Source organism: Manis pentadactyla, chromosome 4 (genome assembly GCF_030020395.1).
Source record: "Manis pentadactyla isolate mManPen7 chromosome 4, mManPen7.hap1, whole genome shotgun sequence".
NCBI classification, from domain to species: Eukaryota; Metazoa; Chordata; class Mammalia; order Pholidota; family Manidae; genus Manis; species Manis pentadactyla.
Genome location: NC_080022.1, coordinates 101592318 through 101610417, shown reverse-complemented (window position 1 = coordinate 101610417; position 18100 = coordinate 101592318). Strand labels below are relative to the sequence as shown.

General features: G+C 39.6%; 2 protein-coding genes across 11 annotated transcripts in view; both read right to left on the bottom strand.

Annotated features, from left to right (window-relative positions):
• CLCC1 (chloride channel CLIC like 1) overlaps window positions 1-1430 on the bottom strand; it is a 30454-nt gene extending 29024 nt beyond the window's left edge. For 3 of the 6 annotated variants that reach the window (XM_057500576.1, XM_036916642.2, XM_057500577.1), the window contains exon 1: window positions 1289-1430. The gene's annotated coding sequence lies outside the window, so the exon portion shown is untranslated. Of the gene's footprint in view, window positions 1-1270 lie in introns of all 6 variants that reach the window. The other 3 variants (XM_036916639.2, XM_036916641.2, XM_036916640.2) reach the window with 3 other exon arrangements.
• A 2763-nt stretch (window positions 1431-4193) lies between these two features.
• WDR47 (WD repeat domain 47) overlaps window positions 4194-18100 on the bottom strand; it is a 107270-nt gene continuing 93363 nt past the window's right edge. For all 5 annotated transcript variants that reach the window (XM_057500569.1, XM_057500570.1, XM_036916645.2 and 2 more), the window contains 2 exons: window positions 7185-7403; window positions 4194-5541 (listed from right to left, as the gene is read on the bottom strand). In XM_057500569.1, coding sequence (XP_057356552.1) covers window positions 5399-5541; window positions 7185-7403 — 362 coding nt within the window. In that variant the 3' untranslated portion in view covers window positions 4194-5398. The remainder of the gene's footprint in view (window positions 5542-7184; window positions 7404-18100) is intronic.

The window sequence follows — 18100 nt, the reverse complement described above, 5'->3', positions numbered from 1 at the left end:
TGTGACAGAGAAATGGCGTAGGAACAGACTCTCCCGGGTATGCAGCAAGGCACCCATCAGTGCACACACAGGAGGAAACGACCTAAGACCGAGAAGGAACCGCTGGAAGGACTCGATACAAAATAAAGAGTAAAAATTAATTAGAAAACAAACATGTAATAGATAAGATAAAATCAAACGTTCACTCTTTGAAATGACTGGTGGAACTGATAAACCTATAGCAACATTAATGAAGAAAAAAGCCCACAAATCATCATCAAGAATAGAACAGGATAAACTCTTTCATGATTAAAACAAAATGCTCAGCAAAGAATAAAACTTTGTCAGCGTATGACAGCAAGCACTGTACTTGGTGGTAAATACTGAAATCTTTCCATCTTACATCAAGAATGAGGCCTCGCCCCAGGCCCCTCAGCTACTAGAGGCAGAACCCAGACTGGCCTTCCGCGGTTAAGACAGGGTCGGGAGGAAGAGCTGCTGGATCCGAATGGGGACAGTGCGTTGTGACGAGCCAGAACCTGGAGAGCTTCCAGGAAAGGCAGATCCCCAAGGAAACTGCCGGAAATCGGCACAAAAGTATTTGTTTCAATGAATTTATATGTGTGATGAAAAGACTAGACCAACTTCGATGATACAAATTCTGTATTAACCTAGAAGTAGCAGGGGATAAAAGTCAAGGGGCTGCCCTGTAGTTTGCCTGCTTGTGTGTAGTTTCCTGGAGCCAATGGCTGCCAAGCACGAGAACGTGCATTTCTAACACGTTCCCAGGTGATGAGGATGATGGAGACCACACTTTCATAACCACTGTCACACAGAAAAGCTGAATCGTTTTTCTCCACCCACTCATAAATATGCATCTCTAACTTTTTACATTCAAGTTAGATTTGGAGTTTTTAAAAATTAACTACAACCATATCCAAGCCATCCTGCTGACGTTATTTGCTCAAATGACGCTTGAAGTTTTCAGAGATGACTGAAGCCAACAAAACTGAACGTTCGCTCGGGTCTCGCTTCGCACGTGCCTGCCCCGCTGGAGACCGCTCTTTGAACCGTGCACCGCCAACAGCACGCGCGCAGCAACCAGAGATGAGGCAGCCAACCGGCCCGGGCGCGGGGGTAGCAGGCCCGGTAAACGCCGCGCTCCGCAGTGCCCCGCGCGCCCCGGAGAGCGCGGGCCCGCCCCGGGCAATCCTCGGCCTCCCCGCCGCCCGCGCGCCCCCCGCCGGTCCCGCCAGCCCAGCGCGCAGCCCCGCCCGCCGCACAAACACACCCGGCCCCGAGGACTCACGGCCGCCGCCGCCCGCCCGCCTCTCCCGGAAGACGGACGCCTGCCCCGGCCGGCCGGAGAAGATGGCGAGCCGCCCGCCCCGCCGCACAGCGCTTCAGCGGCTTCCGGCCTCGCGCGCGCCCTCATCGACTCGCTCGGCCCGCAGCTGTGCGGCCTTCGCGGGCGCGCGGCGGACTCGCCCGCCGAGGGGGCGGGGCCGGCCTCTGCTGGTTTGTTTTAGGCCTCGGGGTTCTATTTTCATTTGCAGAACTCTACAGATGAATTCTTACGGGGAAGCCGAGTATTTAAAACGGATACAAAGCGTAACTTCTTAGCACTGTTTTATTTTATAAATTCGAATCTGCAGTGGAACCCTGAAATCCCTTTTGAGCATAATTTTTAAAATGTAATATAATGAATGGCATATATTGAGGTGGAGGGGAGGTTGCACACTGTGTATCTGTAAGTAGTAAATTTTGTTTTGTGTGTGTCTTAGTTGCTGGTCTTGCAATCTCAGGAAACTTCAAAATGAGTTTTGCGCGCTTTAAAAAAATAAGAGGTGTACACAAAAGTTAATGGCAACAAATTTAAAATGTTAAAATTTGGTATATAATTTACACTTGAGTGCATGTTGCTTATTACAAATTTTTAAAAATTAAAATACAGCTAACAAAGTTTACCATCTTAACTATTTTTAAGTGTACAGTTCAGTGTCATTAAGTACATTCACACTGTTGTGCAATCTTTACGTAACACTATCCATCTCCTAGACTCTTCATCCGGCAAAACCCCCAACTCCTGGCAACCAGCATTCTACTTTTTCTGTGTATTTGACTACTCCAGGTAGTCCATGATTCACGTAAGTGGAATCATGCAGTATCTTTTTTTGTGGCTGGCTTATTTCACTAATGTAATATCCTCAATGATTATCTGTGTTGTAACATGTATCAAAACTACCTTCCTTTCTTAAAGCTGAATCTTCCACTGTATTGTATACCAGTTTGTTTATCCATTTATTTGTTGATGGACTTTGGGTTGCTTGCACCTTTTGGATACTTTCAGTATTGCTGTGTAAACATAGACAAAAAGGAGTTAATATTGATAAAGTAAACTGAAACAGTTGGGGACCATTAAGGAAAAAGGGTCTAAGTACATCCTTTTCTCTGAAACTATTCTTGGAAGTTAAACTTTGTCACCTGTCAAACCTAAAAATCCCAGACAAAACAGGACGACAAGCTGTTACCTGAAACAAAGTGGACTTTTGCCTAGTGAATAACCTTAGCAACCAATTATGTATAGCCAATGTAGGTTACAATAGCTTCAGCCACTTGTAATTCTCTCAAAAAAACTCATGTATACCCCTTCAGAACACTGCCCCCCTACACACACACCTTTTGCCTTTAAAAACCCGAAGGCTTTTCCTTCTTCAGAGCATACATTTGGGTTTCCTCTAGAATCTATCCCCTGGATTGCGATCCCGGAGACCCAAATAACTGCAACTAATTGTTTTACAGCTTTGCCTTTCCTTATGGACAGCTTCTATGAACATGACTATAAAAACATCTTGAGATCCTACTTTGACTTCTTCTGGGTATACACCCCGAAGTGGAATTGCTGAATCATAGTTCTATTTTTAATATTTGAGGAACAGCCATATCATTTTGCACATTGGCTAAGCCACTTTACAGTGCTACAAGAGTGCACAAAAATTCCAATTTTTCCTCATCCTTGCACCACTTTTTTAATAGTGGCCATCCCAAAGGGTGTGAGGTGATACCTCGTTGCATTTCTTTAATGAGTAGTAGTGATGTTCAGCATCTTTTCATATGTTTGTTCACCATTTGTCCTTTTTAGAGAAATGTCTGTTCTAGCCCTTTGCTCATATTTTTCAAATCATGGATTTTTGGGGGGTTGTTGAGCTGTAGTTCTTCATATATTCTGGATATTAACTCTTTATCAGATATATAATTGGCAAATATTTTCTCCCATTTTTTGGGTTGACATTTTACTCTGTTGACTGTGTTGTTTGACTCACTAAAAAAAAGTTTTTAAGTTAAACATTAAAAAATAAAATTTGAATTGAGACCTCTGAAGCTTCTGCTGGGCAGAAGGTAAAAACTTGTGCATCATGCTCCCATCCCCATTCTCTTTCCTGCACCCCCAACTGAGAAGGGTTCAGAAAATGTAGATATTTCAGTTCTCTTACTTCCTCTTTCACATGAACCTCCAAAAACCTCTTCACCTTCATGCAGAATACAGCATGGAGGCATGTATGAAACCATGTATTTATTGAAATAAGACAATTTCTACTGCTTATTATATAAAGCACTGCAAAATGAATTCCATATCCTCATATCCAAGGATCTTAAACTTTTCCCCCTGACAGTGATTGGGTGGAATACAAAATTTTATGAATATTTTTTACCATGAAGTTGAATTGGTCTATTAACAAGAAACTTTTTTCCTAATTTTAAACTTAATATAATATCTAAAATGTGTGTGGAATTAAGCATGAAAGCAAACTAAAGAGGAGACTGTGGCCTATTTCTAGCAGAATTCCCTTCTGCATGCCTGATAAGTAGGAAAACTGCTCATACTGAATATCCACAAGCTAATTAGATTTCATTTCTTTCCAAAGCACTCAATTCAACCATATTTGTAGTCTAAGGTAGAATTTATACATATTACTGGGATTTTATTAATCAACTCTCACAATATATTCAGGATAGACAGTTCTCTAGATTTTGAATAAGAAATGAGAGATACAAAAGTTATGCAATTGCCAAGGGTTAAAAAGTCAGTTAGTGGAAGAACTTTAGAAACTTAAGAAATTGATTGTGGGGTTCATCCTTTAGAACACACTACCTCCAAGTAAACTGGAAAAAGTAACTCTAAATTGAAAGCCACAGACACTGAGGAACAGGAGTAGTTTTAGGTGTCAAGAGGTCTTTATTGGAATAATAGCACAGTTACACTTCTAATACCCTTTCCACATGTATACGATTAAAAATGCTTGCTACATTACATTGCACAGACAGTTCAGTAATTAGAACCAAATCAACTGCATTTGAAATAAATTAAATAGCCTGTTTAATAATTTAAAGTAAAGTAACTGTACAGTATGAAAATAAAGATACATAAATGTTAGGATCTACAATGCTATAGAAATAAAATTATTCTGCATTACACAAAACAGTGCAAGAAAAAAACCCAAATAAGTTTTTGGAGTGCAAAGTTTTAATTTTCCATTTTAAATTATCATGCAGACATAGCATTTCAAACCATGCTATAGTCTATGGCAAAGTTTTTAATTTTTAAGAGGAAAAATGCTAGCCAGTGAATTTACTGTACCACCAAGTGCTGCATCACGTAACGCTGCTGCTCTGCTCCTGCAGTACAGTTTAGGAGGGAGGTATCTTGTTGCATTCAAAAAAATTGAAATTAGCAAGTTTCTGAAGTAAACACATTTACTTTTTAAGCCTGAAACAAAATAATGTGACAAAATCGTAATTATATCCCTGGGTTTAAGACAAAAGAAAAGGTCTATACCACATAATGAACTAAGAAGCAGTTTTCCATCTTTAAACTCCATAATAATCCTTAGTGAAAACAACCATGTAACTTTGGAAGCATACAAAATTTTGACCTCTAAGCTGACAAGTGATAACAATATGGGATTGTGAGAAAAGCAAAAGTAATTTCTGAACATCTATGTTTAATCTATTTAGAACTTGGTTGAGTCACTGTTACCATGTTTAAAGTATAGTTCAATTTAATGTGTATATAAAACTTGTATTTAGGCAAAGACCAAGGAATGCATTTAATGCTAAACCATAAACACATCGGCCACCTTGACTTGGAGCGCACTGACGACATTAAGAGCTCTTCTGCAGACTTTGGCAACAAGACTACATACAGCAGGTCACAGCAGCACGAGCTCACGTGGAAGACTGAAAGCACTGCAGAGTAACACCACCCACAGCTCCTAGCAAAGGGACACATGGCAATAAGGGACCTCCTCGTGCTAAGACACTTTCTCGGTCAGTCTTTGTTCTCCAAATCTGTAATTTTCACAACTCAGTAGTCTTAAGTCTCTGTGCTTTCACTGCAGAGATGGACACTGGGTGTACTCTACCCATTATAAGTCCAGAGGGTTACAGTTCTGTCTGCAGAGGATGACAGGAAGGAAAGATCCTGGGTGTGCCATCTGCACTGAATCACCTTGTCCTTGTGCTCCCCCACCACCATGATAGGAAGCTGTTTAGTGAGGTCTCCTAAATTAAAAAAGAGATGCGGATTTACAATACAAAATAACTGTGTATCAATTTCAGAGACTTCCTGTTACTTTACGACATTATAGTATAAGAAATCCTAAACTATGTGAATACATTGAAAGGTCTAAACAGGGATATTACTGAATACCTGATTATGTCAGCAATACTTGGGAACACACAGCAACGTTTGCCACAGCTGCCATTCTCTTACCTTGTTTTCACCCTGATTTCAGTGCCACTGCATCTTGGTCTCCTCTGCTGGTTTCCTTTCTCTTCCTGACTTAAAATTTGGTGAATCCCAGGAGTCAGCCTTCAGATTTCTTGTTCCCTTTATACTCATTTCCTATGAAATTTCATCTAGTACCATGGCCATGTGTATAGTTATGATTCACACACATTTCATTTCCAACCTTGATTTCTCACCTGAGCTCCAGACTACTATGAAATAGCTATTTAGCATCTCACTTGATTGTCTAATAGTCATCTTAAATATATCTTGTTTAAAACCAAACTCTTGATTTTCTTGCCTAAACCTCCTCTTACCTGTCTTCCTCATCTCAATTAACGGCACTATCTGGTTGCTCATGCCAAAGCCTAGTAATCAGCATTGACTTTTTTTTTCCCTCACTCCCCAAATTTAGTCCAAACAAATTAAAATATATACCAAATTCAGGCACTTCTTACCACCTCCAGCTCTACCATCCTAGTCCAAGCCACCATCGTCTCTCACCTGAACTGCTTCAGTGGCCTCCTCACTGATATTTATACTTATAATCCATTCTCCCTACAGAACTCAAAATCATCTTTTAAAAAGTAATTCAGATCACTCCTTGTTTTAAATCTTCCAAATGATTCCCATTATGCTTTAAAAAAATGCCTAAAAAACCCTGCCTTAGTTCACTAAGCTCCAGTCACATAGGTTTCTTAAAGTGTCAGAAACACGCCAAATTTGTTCCTACCTTAGCACCTTTATATTTGCTGTGGTCTTCTAGGGTCTTGGTGTGGCTTGTTCCTTCTCATCATTCAGGTCTCAGCACAGATGGCACTTCCCTGGATTGACCTAGTCCATCCTATCTAAAACACTCTTCCCCTATTCACCTCCATCACTCTCTACTACCTTGCTAAGTCTGCAGTAGCACTTGCCAGTACCTAAAATAACATCGATTATTGGTTTACTTTTACTGACCTCTGAAATGTAAGCTCCAACAAGGAGGAAGTGACTTGTCTTATCTCTCTGTCCCTAGTTGGTATACAATAAATATTTGCTTAATAAATGTTTAAAAAGAAAACTAGAGAGTTGAAGACATAATTACACAGATTTTACCCTAAGTTTTTAAAAGTAGAAGCAAATAGGAGTACATAAAGGCATATTTTAACAACTACCATCACTGAATTAAAAATGATTCAATGTAATGTTTATTCTTTTAAATATTTTACAAACTATTTAACAATAAAAATAAGACTAATCACTCAATTTAATAATTTGCTACAATTCAACTCAATACAGTACTGGTAACTTGCTCAGTAAATACTGTAAAACTAAAATTTGAAACTGTTATAGAGCCAATCATATCAAAAAAAATAGAGTCCCCCAAATAGAACAGTAGAGACTAAAAATAAGGAAAGTGATCGATCTCCTTCACCTTGTAGGTCTGTCACCTTTATTTTCATATCGTAGGATCCTGTTAGCAAGTAGTGAGCTCCAGGAGAGAATCGAACAGAGCGAACATCACTGGAATGAGGGTGATAACTTTGTACCATTCTTCCTCCTCTTATGTCATACAACATGCAGCTAGAATCTTCTTGTCCTGTTGCCAAGAGTCGGCCACTGGGATCTACAGCTACAGATGCCACTGCACTGCCTGTATAGCAGAAGGAATTTAAGTTTCAATAAGGACAAATCAATAGAGCTAAACTGCAATGGCTTATTACGTTCACTGAACCATACAATAGAAATTTAATGTAGCTTATCAATATGGTTCAGTTATGGAAAAATCAAGTGAATAGTCAACTAATAAACACTTGCATCCTTTTTATAGGGGCAAGGTATGAAGCAAGATTCTGTGAGAAAGCCCACCTTTTTGTCATTTGGGAGAACCCTTTGGGAAAGCACTACCTATAATGAATAGATGAACCACTTTTTCTCATGCAGTGTTTTCACTGCTGAGTAAGCGTCCAGAAATAGTCCCAGTTCCCAGTTTAGAGTCTGGCTGGAGGAATAAGAAACTAAATTTGACAAAATATGTTTTAGGACACAGCATAGGAAATGTCTCTTAAGCAACACATGTTTAACTGCCACAGGAACTGAGCGGAAAATAAGCTTTGGGTTCCACAGGCTGGCCTCACTCTACACCATGCATTTTTATTGGGGGCAATAATGCCTCAATGGGGTGTAAAATGGTTCTTGGGGACAAAAAATTTTAAACATTAACAATGGTTTGAAGCCCTCCAAAGGTCAACCCTACACAGTAAAATCTTATTTCTTAGTATTTGATCTCTCTTAATAGGGAAAATTTTAATTTAGCTTTTCCCTTTGGGGTGTGGGAGGGCAATAATGAAAATAAAGTTGAAGAACACTGCTCTAGATTGAAGTGGCCTGGGAAGACTTCACAGAAAAAAGGAACATAAGTTAGATCTTGAACAGTAAACATTATAAATAAGAGAGTATGTGTTTATATGTATTAAACACATGCAATTAAAAATAATCTTTGCTTGAGATTTTGATAGAGAAAAGAGGGCTATTATGGTCAGAAAGAATTACATTAGAAAACATTTAGAGGAAAAATATAAACAGGTTTAAGGAGAGGTAGTTTAGTTTGGCTGAAGTTACTTGGTTTAATAAGTTAACATAAAAGGTTGCTTATAGCTGAGACAAAAGAGTAGGTTAGGGCCAGACCATCAAGCATCCTGAATACCAAACTGTAGAGTTTGAACTTATTTCCCATACACAGGGAAACATCACTGCAAGTTCCTAAGCAAGAGAAAAACATGATCCAAGCAATACTTTGGGAAGGTTAATCTATGTGAGGATGTGTATCAAATTAAAAATGAAAAGACAACAGAAGAAGGGAAGACACTAGAAGACAAGATAGAATAATAGAAAAATGACAGAATAAGGGCCTGAAAGAGAACAGATAGTTTTCAGGAAAAAAAATTGAATAAAGAATCAACAGTCTTGACAATTAACTACCTGGATGGGAGTAAAAAAATGGAGTGAAAAGTGAGTCTCAGATTCAAATATAGATGCATGAAGAAAGAAGAGAACCATTATCAAAGAGAAAATGGGAAGAGTTGCTTTGTAAGGGAAATAAATGAGTTCGATTTATACATACAAAGTTTATGGTACCAACAGAAATCCAACAGTCATTCATTTACTCAAAAAAGTTATTACATCACTACTCTTTTGGGCCAGGCACTATGGTAAGTGTTAAATCTGTCCTGGGAAACCAAACAGGTATGAGTGCTACTTTTGTGAAACTTAAAATCTATTGGAGGAAACTGTCAATAAACAAGTTAACAAATATATAATTTTAAGTAGCAGTTAAGAGCTATGAAGGAAATAAATGGAGTGGAGTGATAGAAAATAATGGTGAGGTCCTAAGGAGGGCAAAGAAGCCCACTCTGGCTAAGACCTACAGACAAGAAGGACCTAATCATGCAAAGACAAGTGGAAAAACCTTTCAGGCCAAGGAAAGAGAGCATGTATATTCACTGGAGGTGGGAAGAGTTTGGCACATTCTAGGAACTGAAAGAAAGAAGCAAGTGATCTGAGATGAAACCCTTCTAGTACACAGGGTCTCACAGGCCAAGGTAAAAAGGCTGCACTTGAACAAAAGAGCAGTGAGAAGTCACTGAAGTGTCATAAGCAAGCTATAATGTGCCCTGGCTGCTGGGTGGCCTACAGACTGGAGGGGCACACGGGAAGTGCACAGCAAAGTAAGGAAGCTTCTGCAGTGGTTGAGAGATGGTGATGGTTTATCCTGGAGTGGTCAATAAAGAGGAAAAAGAGTAGATGGATTTATGAGGTTATGGAGGCTAAAACAACAGGTTTTGCTTATGGATTGGGTACTGGAGGAAAGGAGAAAGAAAGGGATCCAGAAGACTCAATGGTTTCTGGCATGAAAAATGGGTGATGGTACCACTTAGGTGAGGAGGCCTGAGGCAGTTTTGTTTCAGGGAAGAGGTCATGATTCAACAGTTTGGTTTAAAACTTGTTAAGGTGGAGATATCCTAAGATATATTCAAAAAGAGAGGTCAAGTACACATGAAAAGATGCTCCACATCGCTTGTCATCAGAGAAATGCAAATTAAAACCACAATGAGATATCACCTCACACCAGTAAGGATCACCACCATCCAAAAGACAAACAACAACAAATGTTGGCGAGGTTGCGGAGAAAGGGGAACCCTCCTGCACGGTTGGTGGGAATGTAAACTAGTTCAACCATTGTGGAAAGCAGTATGTAGGTTCCTCAAAAAGCCCAAATAGAAATACCATTTGATCCAGGAATTCCACTTCTAGGAATTTACCCTAAGAATGCAGCAGCCCAGTTTGAAAAAGACAGATGGACCCCTATGTTTATCACTGCACTATTTACAATAGCCAAGATATGGAAGCAACCTAAATGTCCATCAGTAGATGAATGGATAAAGAAGATGTGGTACACATACACAATGGAATATTACTCAGCCATAAGAAAAAAACAGATCCTATCATTTGCAACAACATGGATGGAGCTAGAGGGTATTATGCTCAGTGAAATAAGCCAGGCGGAGAAAGACAAGTACCAAATGATTTCACTCATATGTGGAGTATAAGAGCAAAGAAAAACTGAAGGAACAAAACAGCAGCAGAATCAAAGAACCCACGGATGGACTAACAGTTACCAAAGAGAAAGGGACTGGGGAGGATGGGTGGGAAGGGAGGAATAAGGGCGGGAAAAAGAAAGGGGGCATTACAATTAGCCTGTATAGTGTTGGGGGGGGCATGGGGAGGGCTCTACAACACAGAGAAGACAAGTAGTGATTCTACAGCATCTTACTACGCTGATGGACAGTGACTGTGAAGGTGTATGTTGGGGAGACTTGGTGAAGGGGGGAGCCTAGTAAACATAATGTTCTTCATGTAATTGTAGATTAATGATATCAAAATTTAAAAAATTTTTTTTAAATTTAAAAAAAGAGAGGTCAAGTAGGTAGGTTAGAAATATGAGACTGATCTGCAGAAAAGGTCTGGGCTAAAAACAAAAATTTAAGGCCTGTGAACATACAAATTATACTTAAACCAGGGGAATCCTCATCTAGAGAAAAGAAAGACAGAAGTTCTGAGCCCTAAGGAAAGGCAAAATTTAGAGGCTGAGCAGAGGAGGAAGAGCCTGAAAATGAGAAGTTATTCAGAAAGATAAAAGAAGAGTCAAAAGACCAAAAGAAGAAAGTCAGCTGTTGCATGTTACTGAGCTGAAGTAAAATGAAGATTTAAAAGTGATTTGACAACAATTCAGATTGTGGGTGACCTTGAAAAAGGCAGCTCTTGTTAGAGCTGGTCACAGGAGGAAACTGGAACAGGTTGGACACTGAGGGTGAGGAAATGGGAAACAACATACGTACGCAAGACTTTGGAGCCAGCTGGGTAAGAAAGGAGCAAAATATTATGGAGAGAGCCAGGAGAGGGATAAGAAGGTCAATGAAAAACTTTTGGGCATTCCCAATTCTGTGAAATTTATATATATATGGTAGAGAAGTAGAGAAAGAGAGATCCAGAATGAGAGACATCAGTAGACAATGACCAAAAAATTGAAGTCTCTGAAAAGGAGAGAAAAGAGGCTGAATTTAGATAACTAGGGGAGAGTTTGGAGATAAATTAGTGATAAGTATATAGAAATTAAACCAACAAAACAAAAAATACAATTGTTAACACCAAGGAAAATAAAAAGATATGGAAGAAAAAAGATATGAATAGCACTTACATGGTTAAAATAAATGTAAACAATGAATATTCATTTGGTACTGATCGTACCAAAATTGATATAATTATACAAAAATGATGGGAGATAGGAAGTATGTAAGTGGATGAGGGATGGTAGGAATCAGAAAAGACCACAAAAATTCTAACCTTCATTTATGATGGAAAGAAAATAATAATCCTAAAGAACTATGATACAGGCATGTTATTTAGAAAGATGAAAATAAAATTGTTGCAAAGTTAAAAATGATCGCCTTGGAGAAATGAGAAATGAGTCAGTGGCTGAAGGGCAAGGAGCAATTCCCAGGTGAATGCTGTTTTTAGTAAGCATTATTGAACTGTTTGGGTTTTTTTTTTACTATATTATACATTAACTTTGATAACAATGCAAATAACAAATCAATGATCACATATTCATATATAAATAATGATACATGCATGTGTACTTCAGATTCAAATTTGCTATATCAAGTCATGTCTGGTTTGAATCAAAGTACAGAAAAAAGGTCCAAGGAAGTCAAGAGAATAGATAAAGCATTAAAAAAAAAACACCCAAAAATTAAGAATATAAGGCAGACCTTTGCACTTGGAATAGTGCCATAGAATTGCTATCAAAAACTACAAAGGCAGAAAAGGGACTCCAAAATAAAGACAATGGCAGAATACTTTGTCACTCTTAGAAAGTGTTTTAGAAGTGATACAACACACAGAGTGGTAACCTCAGTTTATATGGAACAGTCAAAGGCATATTAAGTTAAAAAAGTAAGGCATAAAAAAAAAAGTAGACGGGCGGAAGATGGCGGCGTGAGTAGAGCAGCAGAAATCTCCTCCCAAAACCACATATATCTATGAAAATATAACAAAGACAACCCTTCCTAGAATAAAGACCAGAGGACACAGGACAATATCCAGACCACATCCGCACCTGAGAGAACCCAGCGCCTCGTAAAGGGGGTAAGATACAAGCCCCGGCCCCGCGGGAGCCGAGCGCCCCTCCCCCCAGCTCCCGGCGGGAGAAGAGCAGGCAGAGCGGGAGGGAGACGGAGCCCAGGGCTGCCGAACACCCAGCCCCAGCCATCCGGGCCAGAGTGCAGGGCCCTCAATACTAGGAAAACAGGGCAGCAAGAACAGTGAGCGGGCACTGGAGGCTGGGCACCAGAGGACATAAGAAAAGCGCGCGACCATTTTTTTTTTTTTGCTTTTTTGCTGTTTTGTTTTGGCGAGCGCTTTTTGGAAGTCTTAAAGGGATAGGGACCCCAATACTAGGGAAAAAGGGCAGAAAGACCGGTGAGCAGAGGCCTGAGGCTGGCACCGGAGAATAAAGAAAAACGAACAACCACCTTTTTTTTTTTTTTTTAATTAAAAACTTTTTTTTTTAATTTAAAAAAATTTTTTTTCTTTTTTTTTTTTTGGTGGTCGTTGTTTTGTTTTGGCGGGTGCTTTTTGGAAGTCTTAAAGGGGCAGGGAGAGTCACTTAATCCAGAGGTAGGGAATCCGGGATCTCTGGGAACCCTAACCCCTGGGCTGCAGGGAGCAGGGAGGCCCCTTACGGAGATAAATAGCCTCCCAGCAGCTCCTGCTCCAACGCGACTCCACCATTTTGGAGTAGCTGCCCGAGCCAGGCCACACCCACAGCAACAGCGGAGATTAACTCCATAGCAGCCGGGCAGGAGGCAGAAACCCTGTCTGCGTGCAGCGGCCCAGCACAAGCCACTAGAGGTCGCTGTTCTCCCAGGAGAGGAGGGCCACAAACCAAGAAAGGAAGTCCTTCCAGCCATCACTCGTCCCAGTTCTGCAGACTATTCCTATCACCATGAAAAGGCAAAGCTACAGGCAGACAAAGATCACAGAGACAACACCAGAGAAGGAGACAGACCTAACCAGTCTTCCTGACAAAGAATTCAAAATAAGAATCATAAACATGCTGACAGAGATGCAGAGAAATACGCAAGAGAAATGGGATGAAGTCCGGAAGGAGATCACAGATGCCAGAAAGGAGATCGCAGAAATGAAACAAACTCTGGAAGGGTTTATAAGCAGAATGGATAGAATGCAAGAGGCCATTGATGGAATTGAAATCAGAGAACAGGAACGCATAGAAGCTGACATAGAGAGAGACAAAAGGATCTCCAGGAATGAAACAATATTAAGAGAACTGTGTGACCAATCCAAAAGGAACAATATCCGTATTATAGGGGTCCCAGAAGAAGAAGAGAGAGGAAAAGAGATGGAAAGTATCTTAGAAGAAATAATTGCTGAAAACTTCCCCACACTGGGGGAGGAAGTAATCGAACAGACCACGGAAATACACAGAACCCCCAACAGAAAGGATCCAAGAAGGGCAACACCAAGACACATAATTAAAATGGCAAAGATCAAGGACAAGGAAAGAGTGTTAAAGGCAGCTAGAGAGAAAAAGTTCACCTATAAAGGGAAACCCATCAGGCTAACGTCAGATTTCTCAACAGAAACCCTACAGGCCAGAAGAGAATGGCATGATATATTTAATACAATGAAACAGAAGGGCCTTGAACCAAGGATACTGTATCCAGCACGACTATCATTCAAATATGATGGTGGGATTAAACAATTCCCAGACAAACAAAAGCTGAGGGAATTTGCTTTCCACAAACCACCTCTACAGAACATCTTACAGGGACTGCTCTAGATGGGAACACTCCTAGAAGGAGCACAGCACAAAACACCCAACATATGAAGAATCGAGGAGGAGGAACAAGAAGGGAGAGAAGAAAAGAATCTCAAGACAGTGTATATAACAGCTCAATAAGCGAGCTAACTTAGGCAGTAAGATACTAAAGAGGCTAACCTTGAACCTTTGGTAACCACGAATTTAAAGCCTGCAATGGCAATAAGTACATATCTTTCAATAGTCACCCTAAATGTTAATGGGTTGAATGCACCAATCAAAAGACACAGAGTAACAGAATGGATAAAAAAGCAAGACCCATCTATATGCTGCTTACAAGAAACTCACCTCAAACCCAAAGATATGTACAGACTAAAAGTCAAGGGATGGAAAAACATATTTCAAGCAAACAACAGTGAGAAGAAAGCAGGGGTTGCAGTATTAATATCAGAAAAAATAGACTTCAAAACAAAGAAAGTAACAAGAGATAAAGAAGGACACTACATAATGATAAAGGGCTCAGTCCAACAAGAGGATATAACCATTCTAAATATATATGCACCCAACACAGGAGCACCAGCATATGTGAAACAAATACTAACAGAACTAAAGGGGGAAATAGACTGCAATGCATTCATTCTAGGAGACTTCAACACACCACTCACCCCAAAGGATATATCCACTGGGCAGAAAATAAGTAAGGACACGGAAGCACTGAACAACACAGTAGAGCAGATAGACCTAATAGACATCTATAGAACTCTACATCCAAAAGCAGCGGGATATACATTCTTCTCAAGTGCACATGTAACATTCTCCACAATAGACCACATACTAGGCCACAAAAAGAGCCTCAGAAAATTCCAAAAGATTGAAATCCTACCAACCAAATTTTCAGACCACAAAGGCATAAAACTAGAAATAAACTGTACAAAGAAAGCAAAGAGGCTCACAAACACATGGAGGCTTAACAACACGCTCCTAAATAATCAATGGATCAATGACCAAATCAAAATGGAGATCCAGCAATATATGGAAACAAATGACAACAACAACACTAAGCCCCAACTTCTGTGGGACACAGCAAAAGCAGTCTTAAGAGGAAAGTATATAGCAATCCAAGCATATTTAAAAAAGGAAGAGCAATCCCAAATGAATGGTCTAATGTCACAATTATCGAAATTGGAAAAAGAAGAACAGATGAGGCCTAAGGTCAGCAGAAGGAGGGACATAATAAAGATCAGAGAAGAAATAAATAAAATTGAGAAGAATAAAACAATAGCAAAAATCAATGAAACCAAGAGCTGGTTCTTCGAGAAAATAAACAAAATAGATAAGCCTCTAGCCAGACTTATTAAGAAGAAAAGAGAGTCAACACAAATCAACAGTATCAGAAACGAGAAAGGAAAAATCACGACGGACCCCACGGAAATGCAAAGAATTATTGGAGAATACTATGAAAACCTATATGCTAACAAGCTGGGAAACCTAGGAGAAATGGACAACTTCCTAGAAAAATATAACCTTCCTAGATTGACCCAGGAAGAAACAGAAAATCTAAACAGACCAATTACCAGCAACGAAATTGAAGCGGTAATCAAAAAACTACCAAAGAACAAAACCCCCGGGCCAGATGGATTTACCTCGGAATTTTATCAGACATACAGGGAAGACATAATACCCATTCTCCTTAAAGTTTTCCAGAAAATAGAGGAGGAGGGGATACTCCCAAACTCATTCTATGAAGCTAACATCACCCTAATACTAAAACCAGGCAAAGACCCCACCAAAAAAGAAAACTACAGACCAATATCCCTGATGAACGTAGATGCAAAAATACTCAACAAAATATTAGCAAACCGAATTCAAAAATATATCAAAAGGATCATACACCATGACCAAGTGGGATTCATCCCAGGGATGCAAGGATAGTACAATATTCGAAAGTCCATCAACATCATCCACCACATCAACAAAAAGAAAGACAAAAACCACATGATCATCTCCATAGATGCTGAAAAAGCATTTGACAAAGTTCAACATCCATTCATGTTAAAAACTCTCAGCAAAATGGGAATAGAGGGCAAGTACCTCAACATAATAAAGGCCATCTATGATAAACCCACAGCCAACATTATATTGAACAGCGAGAAGCTGAAAGCATTTCCTCTGAGATCGGGAACTAGACAGGGATGCCCACTCTCTCCACTGTTATTTAACATAGTACTGGAGGTCCTAGCCACGGCAATCAGACAAAATAAAGAAATACAAGGAATACAGATTGGTAAAGAAGAAGTTAAACTGTCACTATTTGCAGATGACATGATACTGTACATAAAAAACCCTAAAGACTCCACCCCAAAACTACTAGATCTGATATCGGAATACAGCAAAGTTGCAGGATACAAAATCAACACACAGAAATCTGTGGCTTTCCTATATACTAACAATGAACCAACAGAAAGAGAAATCAGGAAAACAACTCCATTCACAATTGCATCCAAAAAAATAAAATACCTAGGAATAAACCTAACCAAAGAAGTGAAAGACTTATACTCTGAAAACTACAAGTCACTCTTAAGAGAAATTAAAGGGGACACTAACAGATGGAAACTCATCCCATGCTCGTGGCTAGGAAGAATTAATATCGTCAAAATGGCCATCCTGCCCAAAGCAATATACAGATTTGATGCAATCCCTATGAAACTACCAGCAACATTCTTCAATGAACTGGAACAAATAATTCAAAAATTCATATGGAAACACCAAAGACCCCAAATAGCCAAAGCAATTCTGAGAAAGAAGAATAAAGTAGGGGGGATCTCACTCCCCAACTTCAAGCTCTACTATAAAGCCATAGTAATCAAGACAATTTGGTACTGGCACAAGAGCAGAGCCACAGACCAATGGAACAGACTAGAGAATCCAGACATTAACCCAGACATATATGGTCAATTAATATTTGATAAAGGAGCCATGGACATACAATGGCGAAATGACAGTCTCTTCAACAGGTGGTGCTGGCAAAACTGGACAGCTACATGTAGGAGAATGAAACTGGACCATTGTCTAACCCCATATACAAAAGTAAACTCAAAATGGATCAAAGACCTGAATGTAAGCCATGAAACCATTAAACTCTTGGAAGAAAACATAGGCAAAAACCTCTTAAACATAAACATGAGTGACCTCTTCTTGAACATATCTCCCCGGGCAAGGAAAACAACAGCAAAAATGAGTAAGTGGGACTATATTAAGCTGAAAAGCTTCTGTACAGCAAAAGACACCATCAATAGAACAAGAAGGATCCCTACAGTATGGGAGAATATATTTGAAAATGACACATCCGATAAAGGCTTGACGTCCAGAATATATAAAGAGCTCACACGTCTCAACAAACAAAAAACAAATAACCCAATTAAAAAATGGGCAGAGGAACTGAACAGACAGTTCTCCAAAAAAGAAATACAGATGGCCAACAGACACATGAAAAGATGCTCCACATCGCTAATTATCAGAGAAATGCAAATTAAAACTACAATGAGGTATCACCTCACACCAGTAAGGATGGCTGCCATCCAAAAGACAAACAACAACAAATGTTGGCGAGGCTGTGGAGAAAGGGGAACCCTCCTACACTGCTGGTGGGAATGTAAGTTAGTTCAACCATTGTGGAAAGCAGTATGGAGGTACATCAAAATGCTCAAAACAGACTTAACATTTGACCCAGGAATTCCACTCCTAGGAATTTACCCTAAGAACGCAGCAATCAAGTTTGAGAAAGACAGATGCACCCCTATGTTTATTGCAGCACTATTTACAATAGCCAGGAATTGGAAGCAACCTAAATGTCCATCAATAGATGAATGGATAAAGAAGATGTGGTACATATACACAATGGAATACTACTCAGCCATAAGAAAAGGGCAAATCCAATCATTTGCAGCAAC